The sequence below is a fragment of the Heptranchias perlo genome, chromosome 6 (genome assembly GCF_035084215.1).
Source record: "Heptranchias perlo isolate sHepPer1 chromosome 6, sHepPer1.hap1, whole genome shotgun sequence".
Taxonomy (NCBI): domain Eukaryota; kingdom Metazoa; phylum Chordata; class Chondrichthyes; order Hexanchiformes; family Hexanchidae; genus Heptranchias; species Heptranchias perlo.
This window is the reverse complement of record NC_090330.1, coordinates 42,647,591-42,670,476: the sequence shown is the minus strand read 5'-3', so window position 1 is coordinate 42,670,476 and position 22,886 is coordinate 42,647,591. Positions and strand designations below refer to the sequence as shown.

Genomic DNA, 22,886 nt, shown 5'->3' with positions numbered 1-22,886 from the left:
GGTTCCCCTTTATCTACACTGCTAGGTACACCCTCAGAAAAAAAACCTAAGATTTGTGAAACACGATTTCCCTTTCATAAAACCATGTTGACACTGCCTAATTCTATTAGGATTTTCTAAGTGCCCTGTTACCACTTCCTTAATAATGGATTCCAGCATTTTCCCTACGATTGATATCAGGCTAACTGGCATGTAGTTCCCTGTTTTCTCTCTCCCTCCTTCCTTGAATAGCGGGGTCACATTTGCTACCTTCCAATCCATTGGGACTGTTCTAGAATCTAGGGAATTTTGGAAGATCAAAACCAATGCATCCACCTCTTAGAACCCTAGGACGTAGGCCATCAAGTCGAGGGGATTTGTCAGCTTTTACTCCTATTAATTTCTCCCAAACCTTTTCTTTACTAATATTAATAACTAAGTTCCTCACTCTCATTAGACCCTTGGTTCCCCACTATTTCTGGTATGCTTTTTGTGTCTTCTGCTGTGAACACAGATACAAAATACCTGTTTAATGTCTGTGCCATATCCTTATTCCCCATCATAATGTCTCCTGTTTTGGCCTCTAAAAAGGGACCCACATTTACTTTCACTACTCTCTTCCTTTTTTCATACTTGTAGAATCTCTTACAATCTGTTTTTAATATTTCTTGCTTGTTTACTCTTATTCTATTTTTTCCCCCCCTATCAGTTTTTTGGTCATCCTTTGCTGGTCTCAAACTCTCCCAATCCTCAGGCTTACTACTCTTCTTGGTAAGATTATTAGCTTCTTTTAATCTAATACTATCCTTAACTTCTTTAATTAGCCATTGATGGATCACTTTTCCCCTGGAGTTTTTATTTCTCAATGGAATGTATTTCATTGAGAATTATGAAATATTTCTTTAAATATTTACCTTTGCTTATCTACTGTCATATCTTTTAATCTAATTTCCCAATCTACCTTAGCCAACTCACCCCTTATACCTATGTAATTGGCTTAATTTAAATTTAAGATTAAGACTCTAGTTTCTGACTTAAGCACGTCACTCTTGAACTTAATGTGAAATTCTCATATTATGATCACTCTTCCCCAGAGGATCCCTTACTATGAGATTACTAATTAACCCTATCTCATTATACAAGACCTAAAATAGCCTGTTCCCTGGTTGGTTCCACAACGTATTGTTCCAGGAAACTGTCCTGAATGCTTTCCATGAAATCGTCCTCCAAACTACCTTTGCCAATTTGATTTGTCCAGTCTATATGAAGATTTAAAGTCCCCCACGATTATTGCATTACATTTGTTACAAGCACCTATTATTTCTTGATTAATACTCTGTCCAATAGAGTAACTACTGTTAGGGGACTATAGACTACTCCTACCAGTGTTTTCGTCCCCTTGTTATTTCTTATCTCCACCCATGCTGATTCTACTTTCTGATCTTCTGAGCCAAGATACTTCCTCACTATTGTCCTTATGTCATCCATTATCAGGGCTACACCCCCTCCCCGCCTTTTCCATTTTGTCTGTCTTTTCGAAACGTCAAGTACCCTGGAATATTTAGTTCCCAACCTTGGTCACCTTACAACCATGTCTCTGTGATGGCTACTGGATCAAACCCATTTATCTCTATTTGGTGCCATTCATTCGTCTATCTTGTTATGAATGCTTCATGCATTCAGATACAATGCCTTTAATTTTAACTTTTTACCATTTTTCCCTGAATTGACCTTATTCACTGATTAACTCCTGTCATCTTTACCCAAATCACAAAACTGCTCTATTGCCTTGACCTTTTTCTTTAGATTTCTAAACGTCCCCTCACCTGAAACCCCCCCCCACCACAACACTTTTTTTTAAAAAAAAAGTTTAAAGCTCTAGTTATTCGATTTGCCAGGACACAAGTGGGGCCTGTCCCAGTGGAACTGCTCCTTTCTCCCCAGTACTGATGCCAGTGCCCCATGAATCGAAACCAGTCTCCCAGACCACACTTTAAGCCACGAATTTAACTTTCTGATTTGTTTGACCCTATGCCAATTTGCAAGTGGTTCTGGTAGTAATCCAGAGATTGAGAACCTTTGAGGTTCTGCTTTTTAAATTTAGACCCTCAAACCCCCTCAGCAGAACGTCATCCTTAGTTCTACTTATGTCATTGGTTCTTATGTGGACCACGACGACTAGATCCTCCCCCTCATGCTCAAAGTTCTTTTCCAACTGTGAGGAGATATCCTTAACCCTGGCACCGGGCAGGCAACACAGCCTTCGGGACTCCCGGTCGCGGCTGCAGAGAACATTATCTATCCTCCTGACTATACAATACCCTACTGCATTCCTTTTTACTCTCCTCCTTCCCCCCCCCCCCCACTTGACTGGCCTCCTGTACCACAGTGCCGTGGTCAGTTTGCCCATCCTCCCTACAGCCCTTGTTCTCATCCATACAGGTAGCAAGTACCTCATACCTGTTGGAGAAGGGAAAAGGCTGAGGCTCCTCAATCACTGCATCCTGTGTTCCCACACCTGCCTGAATTGCAGTCACATCCTCCTGTCCCTGACCACTGACCAATTCTAAACTATGACCTAATCTAAGGGGTGCAAGTGCCTCATGGATCAAAGTGTCCATATAACTCTTCCCCCTCCCTGGTGCATTGCAATGTCTGCAGCTCAGACTCCAGCTTAACAACTCTGAGCTGAAGTTCCTTGAGCTGCAGACATGGTTGCTCGGGTCTCACTGGTCTCCATGAACTCCCACATGAACAGTCTTCTCAACTTGGCCTGACATCGTCAAAGACTTGTGTGTATGTACACCCCCAGGTCTATCTGTTCCTGCACCCCCTTTAAAATTGTACCATTTTGTTTATATTGCCTCCCATTCTTCCTATCAAAATGCATCACTTCAGACTTCGCTGTGTTAAATTTCATCTGCCATATGTCTGTCCATTTCACCAGTTTATGTCCTTCTGGAGTCTGCTACTATCCTCCTCACTGTTGACTACATTTCAGAGTTTTGTCTCATCTGCAAACTTTGAAATTATGCCATGTACACCCAAGTCCAGGTCATTAATATATAAATCAAAAAGAGCAATGATTCCAACACTGACCCCTGGGGAACACCACTGTATACTTTCCTCCCTGCTTTCTGTCACTTAGCCAATTACATATCCATGCAGCCATTGCCCCTTTAATCCCATGGGTTTCAATTTTGCTAACAAGTCTATTATGTGGTACTTTATCAAACGCCTTTTGAAAGTCAATATACACATCAACCGTACTACCCTTATCAACCTTGAGTTCTTTGATATAGGAACAGACAAGTTAATCAAACACGATTTGCCTGTAACAAATCTGTGCCAGCTTTCCTTTATTAACCCATATTTTTCCAAGTGCCATTTAATTTTGTCCCGGATTATCGTTGCAAAGTTGCCCCACTACCGTTAGGCTGACTGGTCTACAGTGGCTGTATTTATCCCGCTCCCCTTTTTTGAACAGGGATATAACATTTGCAATCCTCTGGCACCACATCGAAGGATTAGAAGATTGTGGCCAGAGCCTCTGCAATGTCCATCCTTACTTCCCTCAGCAATCTAGGATGCATCCCATCCAGATCAGGTAACTTTTCTACCTTGAGCGCTGCCAACCCTTAAGTACATCCTCTATTTTTATCCTATCCATTTTCTCCGCTACCTCCTTCTTTACTGTTACAATGGCAGCAGCCTCTGCTCTAGTGAAGAAAGATGCAAAGTACACATTTAGTACCTTGGCCATGCCCTCCGCCTCCACAAGATGATCTCCTTTTTGGTCCCACCCTTCTTTTGACTAACCTTTTACTATGGATACGTTTATAAAAAAGACATTTGGGTTCCTTTTTGTTAGCCGCTAATCTATTCTCATACCCTCTTATTCCCTCTTTTAGATCTCTGTACTTTCTGTATTCAGCCTGGTTCTCCACCGTATTATGAGCCTTACATTTGTCATAAGCCTCCTTTTTCTGTTTCATTTTAATCTCTATATCTTTAGTCATCCAGCGAGCTCTAGCGTTGGATGTCCTTCCTTTCCCCCTCGTGGGAATGTGTCTAGTCTGTATCCAAACTATATCCTCTTTGAAAGGCTTCCCATTGCTCATTCACTCTTACCTGCCAACCTTGATTCCAATCCACCTGGGCCAGATCCTATTTCTATTGTTTCTTAGATCTCTTTTCAACTCACTGAAAGTAGCTCTCCTCTAGTTGAGTATTTTCACATTTGATTTTTCCTTGTCCTTCTCCATAACTACTCTTAAACCGAACGATTGTGACACTGTTTTCCCAAATGCTCCCCCACTGAAACATGCTCCACTTCATTCCCTAGAACTATATCCAGCACTACTTCTTTCCTCGTTGGGTTGGAAACAAAAGGACAGAGGCTGGGTATTCTGCGGCGAGTGACTCACCTCCTGATCCCCAAAGCCTTTCCACCATCTACAAGGCACAAGTCAGGAGTGTGATGGAATACTCTCCACTTGCTTGGATGAGTGCAGCTCCAATAGCACTCAAGAAGCTCGACACCATCCAAGATAAAGCAGTCCGCTTGATTGGCACCCCATCCACCACCCTAAACATTCACTCCCTTCACCACCGGCGCACTGTGCATCATCCACAGGATGCACTGCAGCAACTTGCCAAGGCTTCTTCGACAGCACCTCCAAAACCCACGACCTCTACCACCTAGAAGGACAAGAGCAGCAGGCACATGGGAACAACATCACGTGCACGTTCCCCTCAAGTCACACACCATCCCGACTTGGAAATATATCGCCGTCAAAATCCTGGAACTCCCTCCCTAACAGCACTGTGGGAGAACAGTCACCACACGGACTGCAGCGGTTCAAGGCGACGGCTCACTACCACCTTCTCAAGGGCAATTAGGGATGGGTAATAAATGCCGGCCTCGCCAGCGACACCCACATCCCATGAATGAATAAAAAATACTGATCACAAAAGTTCTCTTGTACACATTTCAGGAATTCCTCCCCTTCTGCCCTTTACACTGCAATCATAACAAATATTCATGATGATTTTCTCAACCTGTTTAATGCCCATTAACTCTTCCATCCATTGGCCACTTCATTCTTCCTAGTCTCTCAAAGCATCTCAATAATCACACTACTTTGTGCAAAGCATCTCTCCATCCTATTCTTTTTTATCCATATAAAGACATGTTCTGCAACAGATCTCAGATTCCAGTTAAACCAATTTAACTTTTTCAACTATTTCCTCCAATGGCTTAGAGGATTAAAGGCACCAACCTTTGTGGTTCTGATCCATACAAATCAGAAGATTACAGGCTCAATCCCCAATCTGTACTGAGTTAGTTGGTCCTAGCCAGAGTAGTAGCTAAAAGCCCACATCTGGCCTCAGCTTCCCTGGATTAGGAAAGGAAGGGAAGGGGGCAGGGAAGAGAATAGGATGGAAAGGTACAATGAATAAAGTAGGATTATGAACTGTTTAATAGATTATTGATTAACCTGACCCATGCATCTCCACTCCCAGAAGTAAAAGGATTCCCTGATTAAAAAAAAATAGAATTTCACTCGATTCCTTAGTTCAAAATTAAAACAGAAATAGACTGACAATCTGGTTCAAAACAATGCATAGACTGGTTGGCTTTACCATCTTTGAATAATCAGCTGGAAATGACTGCTCGCATACATTATCCTTCCCCAACTACATGCAGAGCTTTGAACAGGGATTAACATCCTTGACATTCCAAGATGCCAATTAGAATATCAACTGTGCTTCACCTTCACATTTAAGGGTGATTAACCACCGAATTCAGCTCAGCACGTAAAAAAGTGGGAAAGATATCAATTCCCACTCAGTTCAATGGAAAGCAACTAGAAATGTGTCCGTTAATTATCATGAACATGTCTTTTCCATGAAGAATATGGCTGCTCTCTGCTTTTACAGAAGGCAAACAAGGCACCTCTTAGAGGGGAGGCATTCTTCAATACTGTGTTTTTTTCTGCCTACAATATTTATGGGGAGAGAAGTAATTTAATTTGAAAGGACTGCACCCTATGGTAGTGTTCTCTTTAATGTTTCAATTTTGTACATTCTGTAATTAACACTTCAAAAAGGTATCACATTATTCATTGTCCTGATTCACTATGTAATACAAGCTAACTTTTAATATACAAGACAAAACAAAAAAAACTACAAATTCTGCACGATGAGTGGAGCGGAACTTACTGCATTTGAAGATACAAAACTGTAGCAAAGTAAACTGGCAAACTATGATACAGCATGGTTGGTAACCAGAGGACACATATTTAAAGGTGATCGGCAAAAGAGCCAGAGGCGACATGAGGAAACATTTTTTTTAAAATTTTTTACGCAGCGAGTTGTAACGATCTAGAATGCACTCCCCGAAGGGGTGGCGGAAGCAGATTTAATAGTAACTTTCAAAAGAGAATTGGATAATTACTTGAAGGGAAAACATTTACAGGGCTATGGGGAAAGAGCAGGGGAATGGGACTAATTGGATAGCTCTTTCAAAGAGCCGGCACAGGCACGATGGGCCGAATGGCCTCTCCTACGCTATAACTACTATGACACTATGAACACTAAACTAGGTTTCAAATAAACTAGAAAATCTATTAATTGACAAATGAATATTCATTAAAACCTATTTCAATTCAAGTATGAATTGTGTTAATTACACACAGACAAGCTGACAGAATCAGATTGAAATCTGCAATGCTCTGAAGTGAAAAAATGATAAACAAGCCACACAGGTATAAACTGAGCCATGCCCAAGAGTCACGTTTACCCATACTTGATTTCCTCCATATCTATTGGGAATTTTAAATTGATTCTGCATTCACAGTCACTGCTTTCCATTACAGCAAAGCTTGCATGCCCGACTGCTCGGTGAAGGTGACATTTCTTAATACAACCTATGTAATGACATTAACTGTGCTAAATTTGTAATCTATCCCAAACTGTTGGTTTCCAGAGTAATATAAAAAAATGATAAACAGAAAGTAGCAACATACCACAGCAAAACAAAAAAGGTTTAGGGAGGACATTTTAAACCATAGATTACCAGTTTTTAAAACATCCACTGTGAAACAAGTTGTTTTTAAATCTGTTTTCCCCAAAAATTCACACATTTCGGTTAGCCCATATTATGGGCACAGTATTTATAGGATTATACATTAATACAGTTTGTTAGCATAGCTGTACTTGCTTGAGGAACAAGATGCATTTGGGCATCTAAGGCACTTTTTCTTTAGCTAAAGTCCTGGGCGGGCAGCATCTATAGTTGCCATCCAGTGCAAGATTTGGAGTACTGCTCTTCACTCCAATCTGGTTGGATGGTCTCTTATGGATAGAGGTCCCTTGGGGAAGGAGGCAGGGGGAGAAGAGAAGGGGAGAAATCTCAGAATTCCTCTCGTGGGGGAGTCCAAAGCAAGGAGGCACAACCTTAAAATTAGAGCTAGGTCATTCAGGGGTGATATTGAGAATCCCTACGTGGTCAGTTTTTAGTAAAATATTAAAATGCCTATGTGGCAAAGAAGCAGAATGCAAAATGGTTAGAAAGGGTTAATTAGTTAGTAACTGAGATTGATACAAGTGGCCTGGCCCTCCTGCTGGGCCATATGGTTGCTTAGTCAGCAGGCCTGCATTGTCTTATCAATGATAGGTCTTTGATGTGAGTCAAGGACTGGTCTGAATGTCTCCATGTTTATGGCAGATCAATATAGGGAACGAGCTTAGCCAAAGTTGAAAGACATTCCAGGTTGGGAGATAAGGAATAGAAGGAACAGGGAAGAACCTTCCAAGTTGGAAAGTGAGGAAGTAACCCCTTTGATGTCTAATAGCAACATGGTCAGCACATGGATTGTCTATGATTGGCCGGAAATAATGTAACCCCGCATGGCAGCCTGTGCCCGGCTTATGATTGGTGTTGACTTTTGTGTTAATGATGTTCCAACCTCTATGGATTTGTATAAAGGTATGAGTTTTTGTCTTTGTCTTTGTCTCTCCTTATTCTGTTAGAATCGTTCGGATTCTCTCAGGAATCTGAATTGAAGCTACAGACTAAGATCTGCTATTAAAGTTGTTTGAACTTTACGGTGTACTCGAATCAGTTCTTGCTGAACCAGACTGAGGGGAAAGAATCCGGTTCGTCATTTGGTGGCCCTTACGGGGATTTCAACGGTCGTTCACCGAGAGTTCGCGGAGTAAGAGGCGGTTTGTCTTGGACACAGAGGACGGGAAGGGCACGCCCGGTGTGAGTAAACTTTTCTTTACTATATCGGCTTTCCTAAATCTGTTAAGTCTGACGACGAATCGTCCAATCGCTAACACTCGAGTGGCGTCTTTACGAGATTCAGGTCAGTCTGGCGAATACACAGAAATAGCAGAAAGAGGTCAATGGTTGAATATCACTGAGGGTCAGTACAGGGACTGAGGGAATAACTTGTAAGCGGTAGGTCAGTGATCGAACTAGAACTTCGGGTCAGTGATCGAACTAGAATCTTGAGTCAGTGATTAAAATTATCACTGAGAGTTAGAGTTCGAGTTCCTGGTGAGTGGGTATAAACAGGAACTGATTGCTTGTGCTGATCGACTAAGGGAGGAAGTGCCTGTCTCAACACGCAGCCTTCGACCGGTTGTTAAGAGGGGAGATCCCCCACGCGAAGGTCAGGACCCTGAAGTGGGTGTAGAGACCAAAGGCACTTGGGATTGTGAGGCACAAGGAGTCAGGTCCATCTTTGAATTCTGTTCAAATACGGTTGTATTAATTAGTTGACTAAGAGTAAAGGAAAACGGGACATAGAATGGGTAGTTGTCTGGATACCTCTGCAGAACCAGGGAGTGCCTTACAGACTTTGTGTGAAAAATATCCGGACAAGGCAAAACAATTTAGACAATTGTCAGGCGGGTTGAATAAAAAACTGGGGAATGGTCAATGGCCATTGGGAGGAGTTAAAGACCTAGATACTGCCATAAAAGCACAGGAATTAATTTGGAAAAATAACGGAAATAAAGTAGCCAAAGATTTAATTGCTTTATGGAGACAGTACTGTCAAGAACTGAAAGAAGCTTCGTTATTAGCAAGTTGGCAGGATAATGCGTTGAAGTTAGGGATAGGACTCACTGAAGGAGGGGTGGTCAAGTCCGTAGAGGTCCTAAAAGGAGAATGTGCTCATGAAAAGTGCTCTAAAAAGAGGTCTGAAAAGACTTCGGGCGAGCCCAAACTGGTTGAGAAAAGTGGATTATGTAATCCAATGATTGGCCTTGCCTTGGCTGGGGGAGACGATGATGAATTGGATGAGTGGAATTGTAGGTCCCGTGTAGCTCCCCAGGGTCCTAGTGCCCCTCCTGAGTACAGTAATATCTATTCTTCAGGGCCTATGGTACAGACTGTTCAGACCCCTGTGATAATGCCTCAAACTGTCTCCCCGGTTGCTTCCCGTACTAGAAGTAAAACTAGGGAATTATTGGCTCCAACATTTAAATTCTCAGTCAGCCCACTTAGTTTAAGTCAGCAGAGAGATCAGAGATTGGACAGTCAGGGACTTAGAGACGCAGAAACTGAAGAGTCAGGAGACGACTTGCCATCATTAAACTTAGAACGTACTACTGAGACACTAGCTAGGGATGAGCCGACCCCTCGTCAGTTACCAATGAGGCCGATGCCTAATCCTACTTTTGACCCAAACCCAGACAATGTTGGAGTAGCCGGCAACTCCCGAACGATAGATGTGTACTGTCCATGGAAACCTAACGAGATAATGGCCATTCTATCTGGGGTGCCGGATAGGAGAAAGTCACCTACCGCATTTATAGAATTCCTTAAGACTACCGTTTCTGTCTATAATGCAGAATCAAGGGACTTATGGTCGCTAATACAGCAAGTTTTAACCCATGCTGAACATACCAAATTCCTGGACCAATTGAATGTCCGGACTCATGTCGCATTGGTAGCACAGATACCAAACAATGATGTTGAGCGCCAGGAGCGTCTTTTGGGTGCCCTTAGTGCTACTCTACAAAAACCAATTGACATAACTAAGATCTTAGACACCAGGCCTAAAAAGGGAGAAGGAGCAGATGAATATTTGGAAAGATTCTCGGAAGTATACCGGAATCAATCAGGGGACACAGCGTACCGTGAGGGAAGAGACTCACCACAGTACTGCGCTATGCTACTGAACTGCCTACCGATTCCGGTTTCTCAAGCAATTAGGACTAATAATATGGACTGGTCAGAGAATACTTCCAGCCAGATGAATAGGGCAGTAAAATACTACTGGATAGATAATAAGCACCAGGAAGGTCAGGCCCAAGTTCAAGTTAAAACTGAGTATGTGGTGAAAAAGGAAGGGCCGAAACGCACCTCAGACAGAACAGGATATCAGATGGAGCCTCAGTATTGTGTTCCAGGATGGGTTAACGGAGAAGGGTATGGGTACGATACACACCCTAACGGACCAACCGCCCCTAACTATGGCCCACCCTACGTTCCTCCGAGACGTAATTTTGAAGGGAAAAGAGGAGGAGGGAGACAAACAGGGTCAGATGCCTGTTTCAATTGTGGTCAGCTAGGCCACTGGAGCAAGGAATGTCCCTCCCGTAGACAGGGAAGAGGGGGCCATATGCAAGGGCAGCGAAGAGGAGGTTGGCAAGGGAATCGAGGACGAGGAAGATATACGGACTTTTCCCAAAACAATCCGTTCCCCCAGTATTGACTAGCTAACCTTGTGGTAAACGGGATCCAGTCAGAGCAGGAGCCCGTTTTGTCACTGATGATTAAAGGAAACCCACATACATTCTTGGTAGACACCGGAGCAACCATGTCATCTGTCCGATCGGAGCTCAATCTCCCTGAGTCCGGGGAAAAACAGAGTCTGTCTGGTTTTCAGGGACAAGTGAGCCAATACCCGATATCTGAACCAGTGGAAGTACAATTTGGAAATGAGTCAGTGAAACACCAATTTGTAATTACAAGTGGACTAGACTGTAACCTCATGGCTAGAGACTTGCTATGTGCATTCCGCCTGAGCATTGAATGCGGGGACGAAGGACTGATTGTGAAACCATGGGCTCCCAAAATGCAGTGTTATGTTTCCATCACCCCACAATGGTGGTCTCTAGACTTCGAAGATGAGGGTTCCCTTCATGTAACCTTGGCCTACGATATGAGTGGGAGAAATAAGGAATTGGAGGACTTTTACCGAAGCTATATAGGAACGGAATGGGAGGTTATTCGCCGGGCTATGGTTACAGGACCAGAAGGGAGAGCAGAGTATGTTGAGATCCCCTCAGAGTTGTGGAAGGAAGCACCTGTTACAGGTTACATCCCTCGGGGTGCTGCAAAAACAATAGGATGGGACCCAGGACCCTTTGAAATAAAGGGAGCCCCACATATCACCTGGGAGGTGAATTACCCGTACCATGCGAAAGATTTAGGACCCATGGTAAAACAGACAGTCGAACAAGCTGATTCAAATAACCGACAGAAACAGACCCTGTCATGCGGTCGGACTATTCTGTTTTACCAGACACCAAGGGTTAACAGGGCACAATTGCGCCACCATGTGGGCAATGAAAAACCAGAATATGTTAATCCGCAAGTGTGGGCGGAGGATCCCACACAGGTGGGATGCGTTAAAATGATTCCTATTCATATTGCCCTGCAGGAAAATGTTGTATTACCCTCTATTCGACAATATCCACTAAAGCAACAGGCGATACCAAGCATTGACAAATTGATCGCTGGGTTGTTAAAACAAGGGATTTTGATTAAATGTCAGTCCCCGTGTAACACGCCGATACTGGCAGTTCCAAAGCCAGGCAAGCCAGACCAGTACAGATTAGTACAGGATTTGCGATCAATCAATGCCATTGTACAGCCACTCCACGCACTAGTGCCCAATCCAGCTCATATTCTGGCTCAAGTTCCTGCAACAGCCAAAGTCTTTGCAGTAGTCGATCTTCAACACGCCTTTTTCGCCTTACCGCTAGACCCATCAAGTCAGTACCTTTTTGCCTTCACTTACAAGGGACAGCAATATACTTGGACCCGACTGCCACAAGGCTTCGTTAACTCCCCAACATTATTTTCTAGATGCTTACAGGAACAATTACAGACCTTGACTTTGAAACAAGGGTCTGAACTAGTCCAGTATGTGGATGATCTGTTGATAGCCAGCCCTGATGAGCAGAGTAACCGAAAAGACACTGCCCAATTGCTAAATCACTTATCCTCGCTAGGGTACATAGTATCCCAGTCGAAAGTACTGGTGGGCCAACAGAGGGTTAAGTTTCTTGGAGTTATGCTCTCAGCAACTGAGCGGAGCCTAGAAAGAAGCAGGATTGAACCAATCTGTCAATTCCCTGTGCCTCGAACTGCAAAGGAGGTCCGGCAGTGGATGGGAATGGTAAACTATTGCAGACAGTGGATCCCTAACATTGCTTTGGACACTAAATTATTAACACCATACACCAGCATAGAGGGTGAATTTCAACTAGATTCTGATGCCTTGGGAGCATTTGAGAGATTAAAGGAAGCTTTGTCACAAGCACCCGCATTGGGGAGACCCTTGTATGACAGACCATTTCAGTTGTACTGTACTATCCTCGCTGATTGCTCGACTGCTGTTTTGACTCAAAAACATGGCGACAAGCATAGACCGGTGGCGTACTACTCTTCAAAGTTAGATCCAGTAGCACTAGGACATCCAGTTTGTACTCAGATTTTAACGGCCATTTACAATAGCCTACAGTCGGCGGCTAATCTGACTTTACAACAGGACATTACTGTATACAGTTCACACTCGGTAACTGCATTATTAGGACAGCTGCAGACTCAACATCTTACCATGGCTCGACAGAATAAGTATGAGATATATCTGCTTAATAATCCTAGACTGCGATTTAAACATTGTACTACTATCAACCCAGCATGTTTTCTCACAGAACCACCCATGGAACAGACTGATCCAGGACATGATTGTTTATCTTTAATTAAGGAAGACACTTCTGTCAGAGATGATCTATCTGATGTCCCAATAAAAGATCCGGACATAACTATGTACGTGGATGGGAGTGCCTCTATTGGTTCCTTTGGAGAGAAACTTTCTGGATATGCAATAGTGGACCAGGACGGTAAAACTGTCGAATCTGCTGCTTTTGAGTTTCCATATTCTGCCCAGCAAGCGGAGCTGTTTGCATTGATAAGAGCTTGTGTCCTCGGGAAAGACCAAAGGGTTAATGTCTATACAGATTCGAGATATGCTTTCGGGGTAGTTCACGACTTTGGACAGTTATGGAAAAACAGAGGGTTTCTGACTTCTGTAGGTACGCAGATTTCCCATCAGAAGTTAGTTTCAGATTTGTTACAAGCCCTTATGCTACCAAGACAGATCTCGGTTATAAAGTGCCCCGCCCACACGACAGGACAGACCCCAGTAGATATAGGGAATAGATATGCTGATCAGGAAGCTAAGGAAGTGTCCCAGACACAGAGGGTGGTTGTCCCTAGAATGATGAGTCAGACTAAAAGCTCAAAACAGAGCAAGTCTCCCTCTGAAAAGCCAATGCCAACCATCCAAGACGTCATTAAATTACAGGAGGACGCTCCTGACTGTGATAAACAATTGTGGAAACAACTTGGTTGTACTTATGACTGTGTATCTAAATTATGGGTTACCCCTGTGGGGCAGACCTGTATGTCAGATAAATTAGCAGTATGGGTTATTGAATGTGTACACTTTGCAACTCATTGTGGTGCCAAAGCTGTTAGTGGTACGCTGCTGGCCACTTGGTGGCATCCTAGGTTGCAAGCCCTAGCTCAGAGCATCAGCAGTCGCTGTCTCATTTGTCAACAATACAACCCTGGGAAGGGAGTGCCTTGCGAATGGGGAAAGACCCCTTTGCCGGAAGGTCCCTTTGAGACCCTCCAGATGGACTACATTGAGTTGGAAAGATGTCAGGGTTATAAATATGTCCTAGTTATTGTTGATGTATTTAGTAAATGGATAGAGGCCTATCCGACAACAGATAACAAAGCCTCCACTGTTGTAAAAGTTCTGATGAAAGAGATCATCCCGAGATACGGAATCCCAAATCAATTGAGTTCAGATAACGGCCCTCATTTTGTGGGTCAGGTGAACAAGGAATTCTGCACCCAAATGGGCATTAAACAAAAGTTACACTGTGCCTACAGGCCACAGGCCGCTGGGTTGGTCGAACGAGCTAATCAGACTTTGAAAAATAAACTGGCTAAACTGCAGGCAGAGACTGGTACTACTTGGCTTAAACTTCTTCCTATAGCCTTATTTCAGATACGTACTACTCCGGCTGGGGTAGCACGGTTAAGTCCTGCTGAAATTATATACGGGAGACCCCTCAAGACCCCGTGGAATCAAAACGTTCCGAAAACTGTCCACTTTCACCACATGACGACAGAAATGACTAACTATATTTTGTCATTAACTAAGGCATTGAGAAGCCTCCACTCTCGGGTACGAGCTGCCTACGTCGAACTTCCTCCTATAACCAGTCCATCTAACATCGAACCCGGAATGTACGTGTTAATCAGGAATTGGACAAGGAAAGGACTGGAACCTCGTTGGGAGGGGCCCTATCAGGTTCTACTCACCACCCCTACCGCTGTGAAGGTAGAGGGGAAGAGTGCTTGGGTTCACCTCCACCACTGTAAAACTATCAGTCCCATGTCTCAAACTTAAAATGCTAACTTTTCTTTTCTTCTAAGAAATCTTCCCTATATAGGTATCGTGACCAGTTATGAAAGTCTTCCCTTGGATCTTCTGCCTTGAACTCTTGCTGACCCTGGGAGTAACCAAAGAGAGAACATGTCGACGGGACCAGCCTAAGCGCATACACCACTTATGCAAAGGAGACGTACTTCGATGCAACGATAATGACCCAGACGGATTCGGAAGGTGGAACATCACCCGGATAGATGGATGTGCCGGGCTCCTGAGGCAGCCCCACCGCTCGATAGAGTTTGGAATATCGCATGGAGGAATACCTTGTTATTGGACTGAGTGCAAATATGATTATGTTTGTAAACGTGAAGGGGAAAAGACCTCTGAGTTGTGTGAACAAGAGAGAGATACACAGAGGTACGATCGGTACCTGAGATTTAACCAAGGGAGAAAGCGTAATGGGTTAGCCCCCATAGAGATTTTTAACTATCCAAGATTAGGGGGTTCTCTGCTACAGAGACGAAAGAGAGATCTCCAACTCCAAAAGCGCGAACTGCACGTTAACACCTTCCTGTACATGAGTTATGTGTATGCCAAACGGCAGGGTATCTCTAGCTGTTGGGTGTGTTCTCACATTCCTATCCATTCCAAGGGAGGTATCCCTTTAAAGCCGATTCCCTTTATGTCCCATGAATCTGCGGAATGGGTCATTAGACGAAACAATTCGGGAAATGCGATAGGAACCCCGGAAACAATAGAATGGGCATCAGCGGGGTATAGTCTTAATGAGTTTAGAGGATGGTACCAGCCTAATTACAATCAAGCCCATAAGCCCCCGTTCTTGCTCTTGACCAATACGTCTAGACCAAACGGGACGGTATGTTGGAATAAGAATGCCCCAAATAATGGCCCTTTTATGGGACATAGTGATTGCAGCACCACCCACTATTGGCTACCGCCCATAGTCAACCTGACTACCCAGGGCATGTTCCAGGGCCAATGGGCCCCAACACTTAATAAAACCAGTGGGTTGCTGTGGAATCACCTTGACTCTCAGCCTCTTATATATATGGCTAAAAAGGGAAATTTAACTGCATATAATGGTACGTATTTCATATGCGGCCATAAGGCATACCCATGGTTGCCTCAGAACTGGATCGGGTCCTGTTATTTAGGATATGTAGTACCCCATGTTCATCACTTGCCTTCCCTAGCGGATCATTACCAATATAGGTCTAAAAGGGAAATTACAGAAACGGAGCGATATTTCGCTATTTTGTTCCCTGGGTATGGGGTAGCCAGGACAATTAAGGAAATTCGGCAGATGGCTTCGGTATTAGAAGAAGTAGCTAATGACACCGCAGTGGCACTGAAGGATACAAATGCAGAAATGATAGCCATTCGGACAATGGCCTTGCAGAATCGCATGGCTTTAGACTACCTGTTAGCCGCAAAAGGGGGAACCTGTGCACTGATTGGATCAGAATGCTGCACCTACATACCAGATAACTCAGAAAATATAACTAATCTGGTTGAGCATATACAGAAAGCCGTAACAAAATTACACCAGACCCTGGGAGAAGGTTGGTTAGAATGGCTCCTCAGTGGCTCATGGGGATCGTACTTGATGCATGGATTAGTTATTCTAATTGTAGCAATACTTACTTTTGGCCTGATCGTTGCTTGCGTTAAAATCTGCTGTAAGGCGGCAATGGAACAGATTCGTGTATGAGACTCTGCTTAGGCAGAACTGATGAGTAAACAAGGGTTGGTTATCATTAAATGATAAAAGGGGGGAATGAGAATCCCTACGTGGTCAGTTTTTAGTAAAATATTAAAATGCCTATGTGGCAAAGAAGCAGAATGCAAAATGGTTAGAAAGGGTTAATTAGTTAGTAACTGAGATTGATACAAGTGGCCTGGCCCTCCTGCTGGGCCATATGGTTGCTTAGTCAGCAGGCCTGCATTGTCTTATCAATGATAGGTCTTTGATGTGAGTCAAGGACTGGTCTGAATGTCTCCATGTTTATGGCAGATCAATATAGGGAACGAGCTTAGCCAAAGTTGAAAGACATTCCAGGTTGGGAGATAAGGAATAGAAGGAACAGGGAAGAACCTTCCAAGTTGGAAAGTGAGGAAGTAACCCCTTTGATGTCTAATAGCAACATGGTCAGCACATGGATTGTCTATGATTGGCCGGAAATAATGTAACCCCGCATGGCAGCCTGTGCCCGGCTTATGATTGGTGTTGACTTTTGTGTTAATGATGTTCCAACCTCTATGGATTTGTATAAAGGTATGAGTTTTTGTCTTTGTCTTTGTCTCTCCTTATTCTGTTAGAATCGTTCGGATTCTCTCAGGAATCTGAATTGAAGCTACAGACTAAGATCTGCTATTAAAGTTGTTTGAACTTTACGGTGTACTCGAATCAGTTCTTGCTGAACCAGACTGAGGGGAAAGAATCCGGTTCGTCAATATCAGGAAGAATTTCTTCATATAGAGGTTAGTGGAAGTCTGGAACTCTCGCCCTAGGAGCTGTTAAGGCTGGGTCAACTGAAAATTTCAAAACAGATTGGTAAGGTTTTTATTAGGTAAGGGTATTTATTAAAGATTACGGAACTAAGACAGGTAGATGGAGTTAAGAAACAGATCAGCCATGATCTGATTGAATGGCAGAACCAATTAGGGGAGCTGAATGGCCTAATACTGTTCCCATGTTCTCCAGTTTTAGACAGACTTTTACATCGCTAGACTCAAATCCCATAAGCACTTCAACTACAATTGCTATGGGGAGGGGTTCACTTCACTAGAGTAGGAATGGAAACTTCTTCCTGCTAGCACTGAAAATCGCACTAACCCACAAATTTGCTTGACAGAGAAATATCGAGCACTGTGGCCAGATGAGAAGATTACTGTATATAACATTGTATATTCTAGTCAAACCCTCAGTCAGCCATCTTGGACAGCAATGAGCGTCCCTGTTGATCCCATTCACCAGAATCAGGAATATTAAATAGACTCTCCTCAGCTGTTTAAAAGTATTGGCTGATCTTCCTGGGTGAAGTTTTCAATTTCATTGCATTTACATGCGCTGTCCATAATTCTATAACCAGTAAAAACTCAAATTCAGGACATTCAAGAACAGCATTCCATTCTGATTAAACTCCTCTGCAGGTCACACAATGAATGTTTGTTAAAACCATCACAGCAAACTTATATACATCAGGTTATTTATAAGCCAAGTACTTGTAACTGGTGGTACCACAAAACTTGACAACAGTGAACCTTCATTTTCCCTTTTCATTCCCCCTCAAACTTTGGGAAGAGTACATTGAATATCATTCTATGTGGAACCTATCAACACATTACAATTGTGAGCACTTTCATATTGCACTAAGGCCCTTGTATTCCCCATGTGCAAGTGCCCTGCAGCCAGTTGCAAGCCAAGTATTAAACTGCTAGGATTCATCAAGATCAGAAATCTGGCTGCGAGACCCATGCTTGGGGAAATTAGTAGCACTAGCACAGGTCTCGCACAACATAAAAGCACCTATATCGGTGGTGTGTCCCTGACCACCATAGCTTCCACCACTACTCTTACCCAAGTGAGTAACCAGCAGTAAACACAAGTGTAAAAGAAATTCCGTACAGATCCAATTTAGCAAAGCTTTCATGATAAACTGCAACAGAAGATAATGAAATACAGAAATTATTTTAATCCCACAATAGAACCATTTTATGGTTTCAGTGCTTCTGGATTATAAGGTTGGGTCATTTGGGAACACTTCCAATCGTCTACATTCAACATATACACACTCCCTTCCTCCCTTCCCTCCCCCCCAATTGAGAGATTTCTGCCCATTTCTTCAGTGAGTTCCACCAATACAGAAATTATAGCCACTGCAAATAGTAAAGGTATTCTAAACAAGAAAAAGTATAAACATCAATTTACCTGTAGTGCAGCTTCATTCTGTCCATTATAGTGATAAAGAAGACCAAGTGCAAAATACCTAAGTTCAGAAAAACATGATTTAATATGACATTAGTTAACTTGCTGTAAAAAGTTTAAATCCAGCTAAATACCACAGCACTTAATACATTCATATCACAGCGCTGTGACATACATCAGCCAACACTCACACTTCACAAAGAAAACATACATCAGAGCTGCTTTCATGGTGCTTTTCATCTCAGGGGATATATGATCTGTTCATCTTACCACACAGCAATCACATCTTGCATTAGCAATTGTGAGCTAAGTGCCTGCATGCTATTTTTAAAAAAAAACTATTTCCTCTCCTCTCTCCAATCTCTTTCCCCCTGCCCCAAGGTAGGGACCAATAAATGCTATGGCTTCAGTTACTAGCTTTCTACAATACCCAAGTCAAATGGCCATTCTTTACATAGGAGCTCAAGCATCAAGTGGTTGGCAGTCAATCTGACAGTTTCTATCGCACTGACTTCAAAAGCCTTTAGAATATTTACTGTACTACAGAAATTGGATAGCAAATTTCCTTCTCCAGCAAAGGATTCTAGTAAATATATTCATTTAATAGCCCAACTATTTTATCTTCAATTTCACTGCCGTTTTTAATCTTTGAATTCTACCTTCCACTCTAACTACTCTCTTATACCACAAGAACCTTTTGGTTTTGCGCTTGATATCTTTAGAAAAAGTGATCTCTTGGGTCCTCTTTGAACTCTACTGCTTTTAACCTGTAAGCAAATTACTCAGAGTTCTACACTCTATTTTTCTCTTGTAGGCTTTATATAATTTTTAATAATTCCATATGATTAATATACTTCTATATGATCAATTCATCCATTTTGGAGACTGCCTGTTTAGCTTACATTTAATTTTTCTTAGGTAATTCTATTGCATATTCAAAATTATAGTTTTAGAAGTGTTCTATTTTTATCTCCATTGAGTTATCTTTCGGCAACATTTCCCAGTTTATTTCTTTTAAATCATCCCTCGTACCTTAGCTGTCAGTGATTGTGCCTGATATAATTTTAAGCTAGGCTCAGCATAGTCCGCTGGCAAACGTCTACCTCTATTCACATTCAAATTGAGACTATTTTAATATTGGAATGCCCAGTATATTTAAGAGGTGTGCCCATCCAAGGGAAAAAAGGAAAAACAATAATTGTTAGATTGTCAGACTGGAGACAGGTATCACAGGACTTATTTCTATCCAGTTGTTTCAATCCAAATAAAACTAACTATAAGCTTGTCAAATCTATTGATTTACTAAACTAGGGAGACGATGCAGCTAAAAATTACAAGATTTATATTACACAATGGTCAAAGTAATGTGGTTCATAATTATGCAACGAGAAGTGTTGAATTTGCACAAGGAAACTTCAAATGCGATATGGAAACAATAATTGATACATCTCTCTCATTGTCCAGGTAATATGGAAAAGCGATTGGAAGGCTCAGAATGCTAAGATATGTAACAGAACTATACAATATAAATCAATAGAAGTTATGCAAAGGCAGTGCAACTAGTCAGATAACTGAGAAATGTATTCAGTCTTGGTCACCATCCACAGAAAGATATATACCTGCAATGCGGAAGGTACAGAAAAGGACAAGATTATCCCAAGTGTAAAGCAGATGAGACATGGGTAAAGATTAGAGAAGCTTAAGTTGGACAGTCTATAAAGAAGACAGTTAAGAGGAAGATCTCAAAGTAAATAAAAAAGTGTACAAACATTAAAACCAAAAGATTACTTCAATGTAAGCTAAGAAATCAGGGTTAGAGGAAATAAATAGAAAGCAAAATTACATTTAAAGCAGATAACAGGAAGAATTTTATTCAGAGACTGATATTTGGAATGGTCTTCTAGGCAGAGTAGAAAGGCAAAAACACAGATCGGATGCTTTGATGAGCTACTAAGGGCACTAGAGGGATGAACTTCGTTGGGCCAAATGGCCTTTTCTCATCCTTGACTTTTCTTATGCTCTTAGAACACAAAAGACCATGATACCCACCACATATATGAAAATACAAGACATCTGAGTTACATACTTCTTATGCTTTTCCAGCCAGGGAATACTGTCCACTAAAAGACATGAATTTTCAGAAACCAACAAATCCAGCAAACTGTCATGATTAGCTTCAGCGTACAGTTTTAGCAAAGCTGTGTCTATATCTTCTTTATAGCCATTTGCTACTTCAGTGCTCCGAATCTCATTCAAGTAGCTCATAAGGAAACGCTTGCACTTTGTAATCTTCTCTTGGTCACCCTGCATTAGTTGATTTAAGTCAGCATATTCATGTAACGGGGGATGGGATCGTATAAATGTAGATGTTGAAGGAAGCAGTAATGGATAGAGAGACATTAACTCTCTTACATCGAGCTGGCCATTCCTGTCAACAAAGAACAAAATTGAAATTAACACAAGTTGATCAATGTTTAATAAAATATGGTTATCAGGATAGTCAAATGATTCAGGCCGTCTCAAAGGAACAACTATTCTGTCAATGAAAGGCATTAAATAGGTTGATGTGATTTGACAAATGGCACATGCAAAAAGCACTAATCATTGTAATTGACTTTAGTATTTCTACCAGAATAGAATGTCTGTATTTAAATGTTCCAGGGTGTGGGGGAAAAAGAAATGTTGGCTTTTTGTGCAGGTTCTGTTGCATTTTAATTCGTACTGCTGCTTTAATATTAAAGTCCTGATTAGACTCCAACCCATTTCTGGATATTGACCAGCCCGCATTAAACTATGGCTATCAGCACCTGGAATACACTGCCCGAAAGGGTGGTGGAAGCAGATTCAATAGCAACTTTCAAAAAGGGAATTGGATAAATATATATGAAAGAAAAATTTGCAGGGCTATGGGGAAAGTGCAGGGGAATGGAACTAATTGGATAGTTCTTTCAAAGAGCCGGCACACACACGATGGACTGAATGGCCTCCTTCTGTGCTGTAATATTTTATGATTCTATGATATTTAGATCCATAGTTAATCTAAGGCTGTTGTTGAGGGAAAGTCATAGTGGGCTAGATCAAGTTAAACCTTTAGATTAACAGCAGCACAAACAGAATTTTGAAGATTTTTGTCAGTAACTGCAAAGGTTCATTTAACACCATTAAAGACAATGGATTACACAACATTGAACTAATGGATTGACTGCCCAGGTAAGACTTGAGCGGCTGTCACAGTTACTACTCAACCACAAAGCACATACCATTACACAGCAAATTGCAATTTGTACATATCAAGGTTGGTTACTGTTCCCCTAAATGTTTTCTGATCTTCAGACACTCCTCTCAACTATTATTTGTTAAAATACAATATACATGTAGAATTTATTAACAAATGGCATTTAATAATTCAAATGTGACTGATCTAGTAAATTTAATCCACTGCAAGCTTATTATTGTTTAATAATTTCCCAGCTATGAGATCTGACCTTTTAGTTGTTGCTTAATAATAAAGAATGAGCTGTTTGTGAAACGTACCATTGAAATTTAGAGCATGATGCAGAGCAGTGGAATTAATTCAAACTATTACAGGAAAATATATTTGTGCTGCAAATACTTCAGATTTAACACAGTTTCACACGTACATTAACTGATTCTACACAATTCCAGGGATGCTCATACCTGAAGAGTTCTTTAGCTTCTAAAAATTGAAGCTGGCCAAACTGTATAAACCCCGCTTGCTGCAGAATTCTTCTGTACATACCCTACAGATTATAAACATAAGTGGTTAGTGGAATAACTATGAACACCATTAAGCAGACATGAAGCCTTAGGACAAACATGGATCAAGGCTCAACTATACTTGGGGCTTTCTAAAGTCTTAAAAAAAGTGGAAAGAGTTGCATTTTTAGATGTAAGCATCACATGCTTTTCATGTACTATCTAGAAATACAATTCCTTGGATGCTGGTTATTTTCCTGATATGACCATTATTTAATTATTCATCTAAATTTCCAAAGATTAGCATATTGACATTAATGTTAATTAGTTTTTTAAAAAAACACTTCTGCAAAAGAATTCTGATTCAATGCACAATAATCATGGCAATAAAACACATCTAACCAAATACTACTGCACTTACCCAATGTATTTTGCTACATGCACAACAAAAGCAATATACAGAACATTCAACACATTTTATAATAGCAACAAATTTGTGGTGCAGTATTATTTTGTTCAAA

General features: G+C 41.8%; 1 protein-coding gene across 3 annotated transcripts in view; it reads right to left on the bottom strand.

Moving 5' to 3' along the window:
* The window catches only part of tgfbrap1 (transforming growth factor, beta receptor associated protein 1), a 69,890-nt gene that overhangs the window by 19,122 nt on the left and 27,882 nt on the right, over nt 1-22,886 (bottom strand). For all 3 annotated transcript variants that reach the window (XM_067986199.1, XM_067986198.1, XM_067986200.1), the window contains 3 exons: nt 22,327-22,409; nt 20,735-21,076; nt 18,652-18,709 (listed from right to left, as the gene is read on the bottom strand). In XM_067986199.1, the coding sequence (XP_067842300.1) occupies nt 18,652-18,709; nt 20,735-21,076; nt 22,327-22,409 (483 nt within the window). The remainder of the gene's footprint in view (nt 1-18,651; nt 18,710-20,734; nt 21,077-22,326; nt 22,410-22,886) is intronic.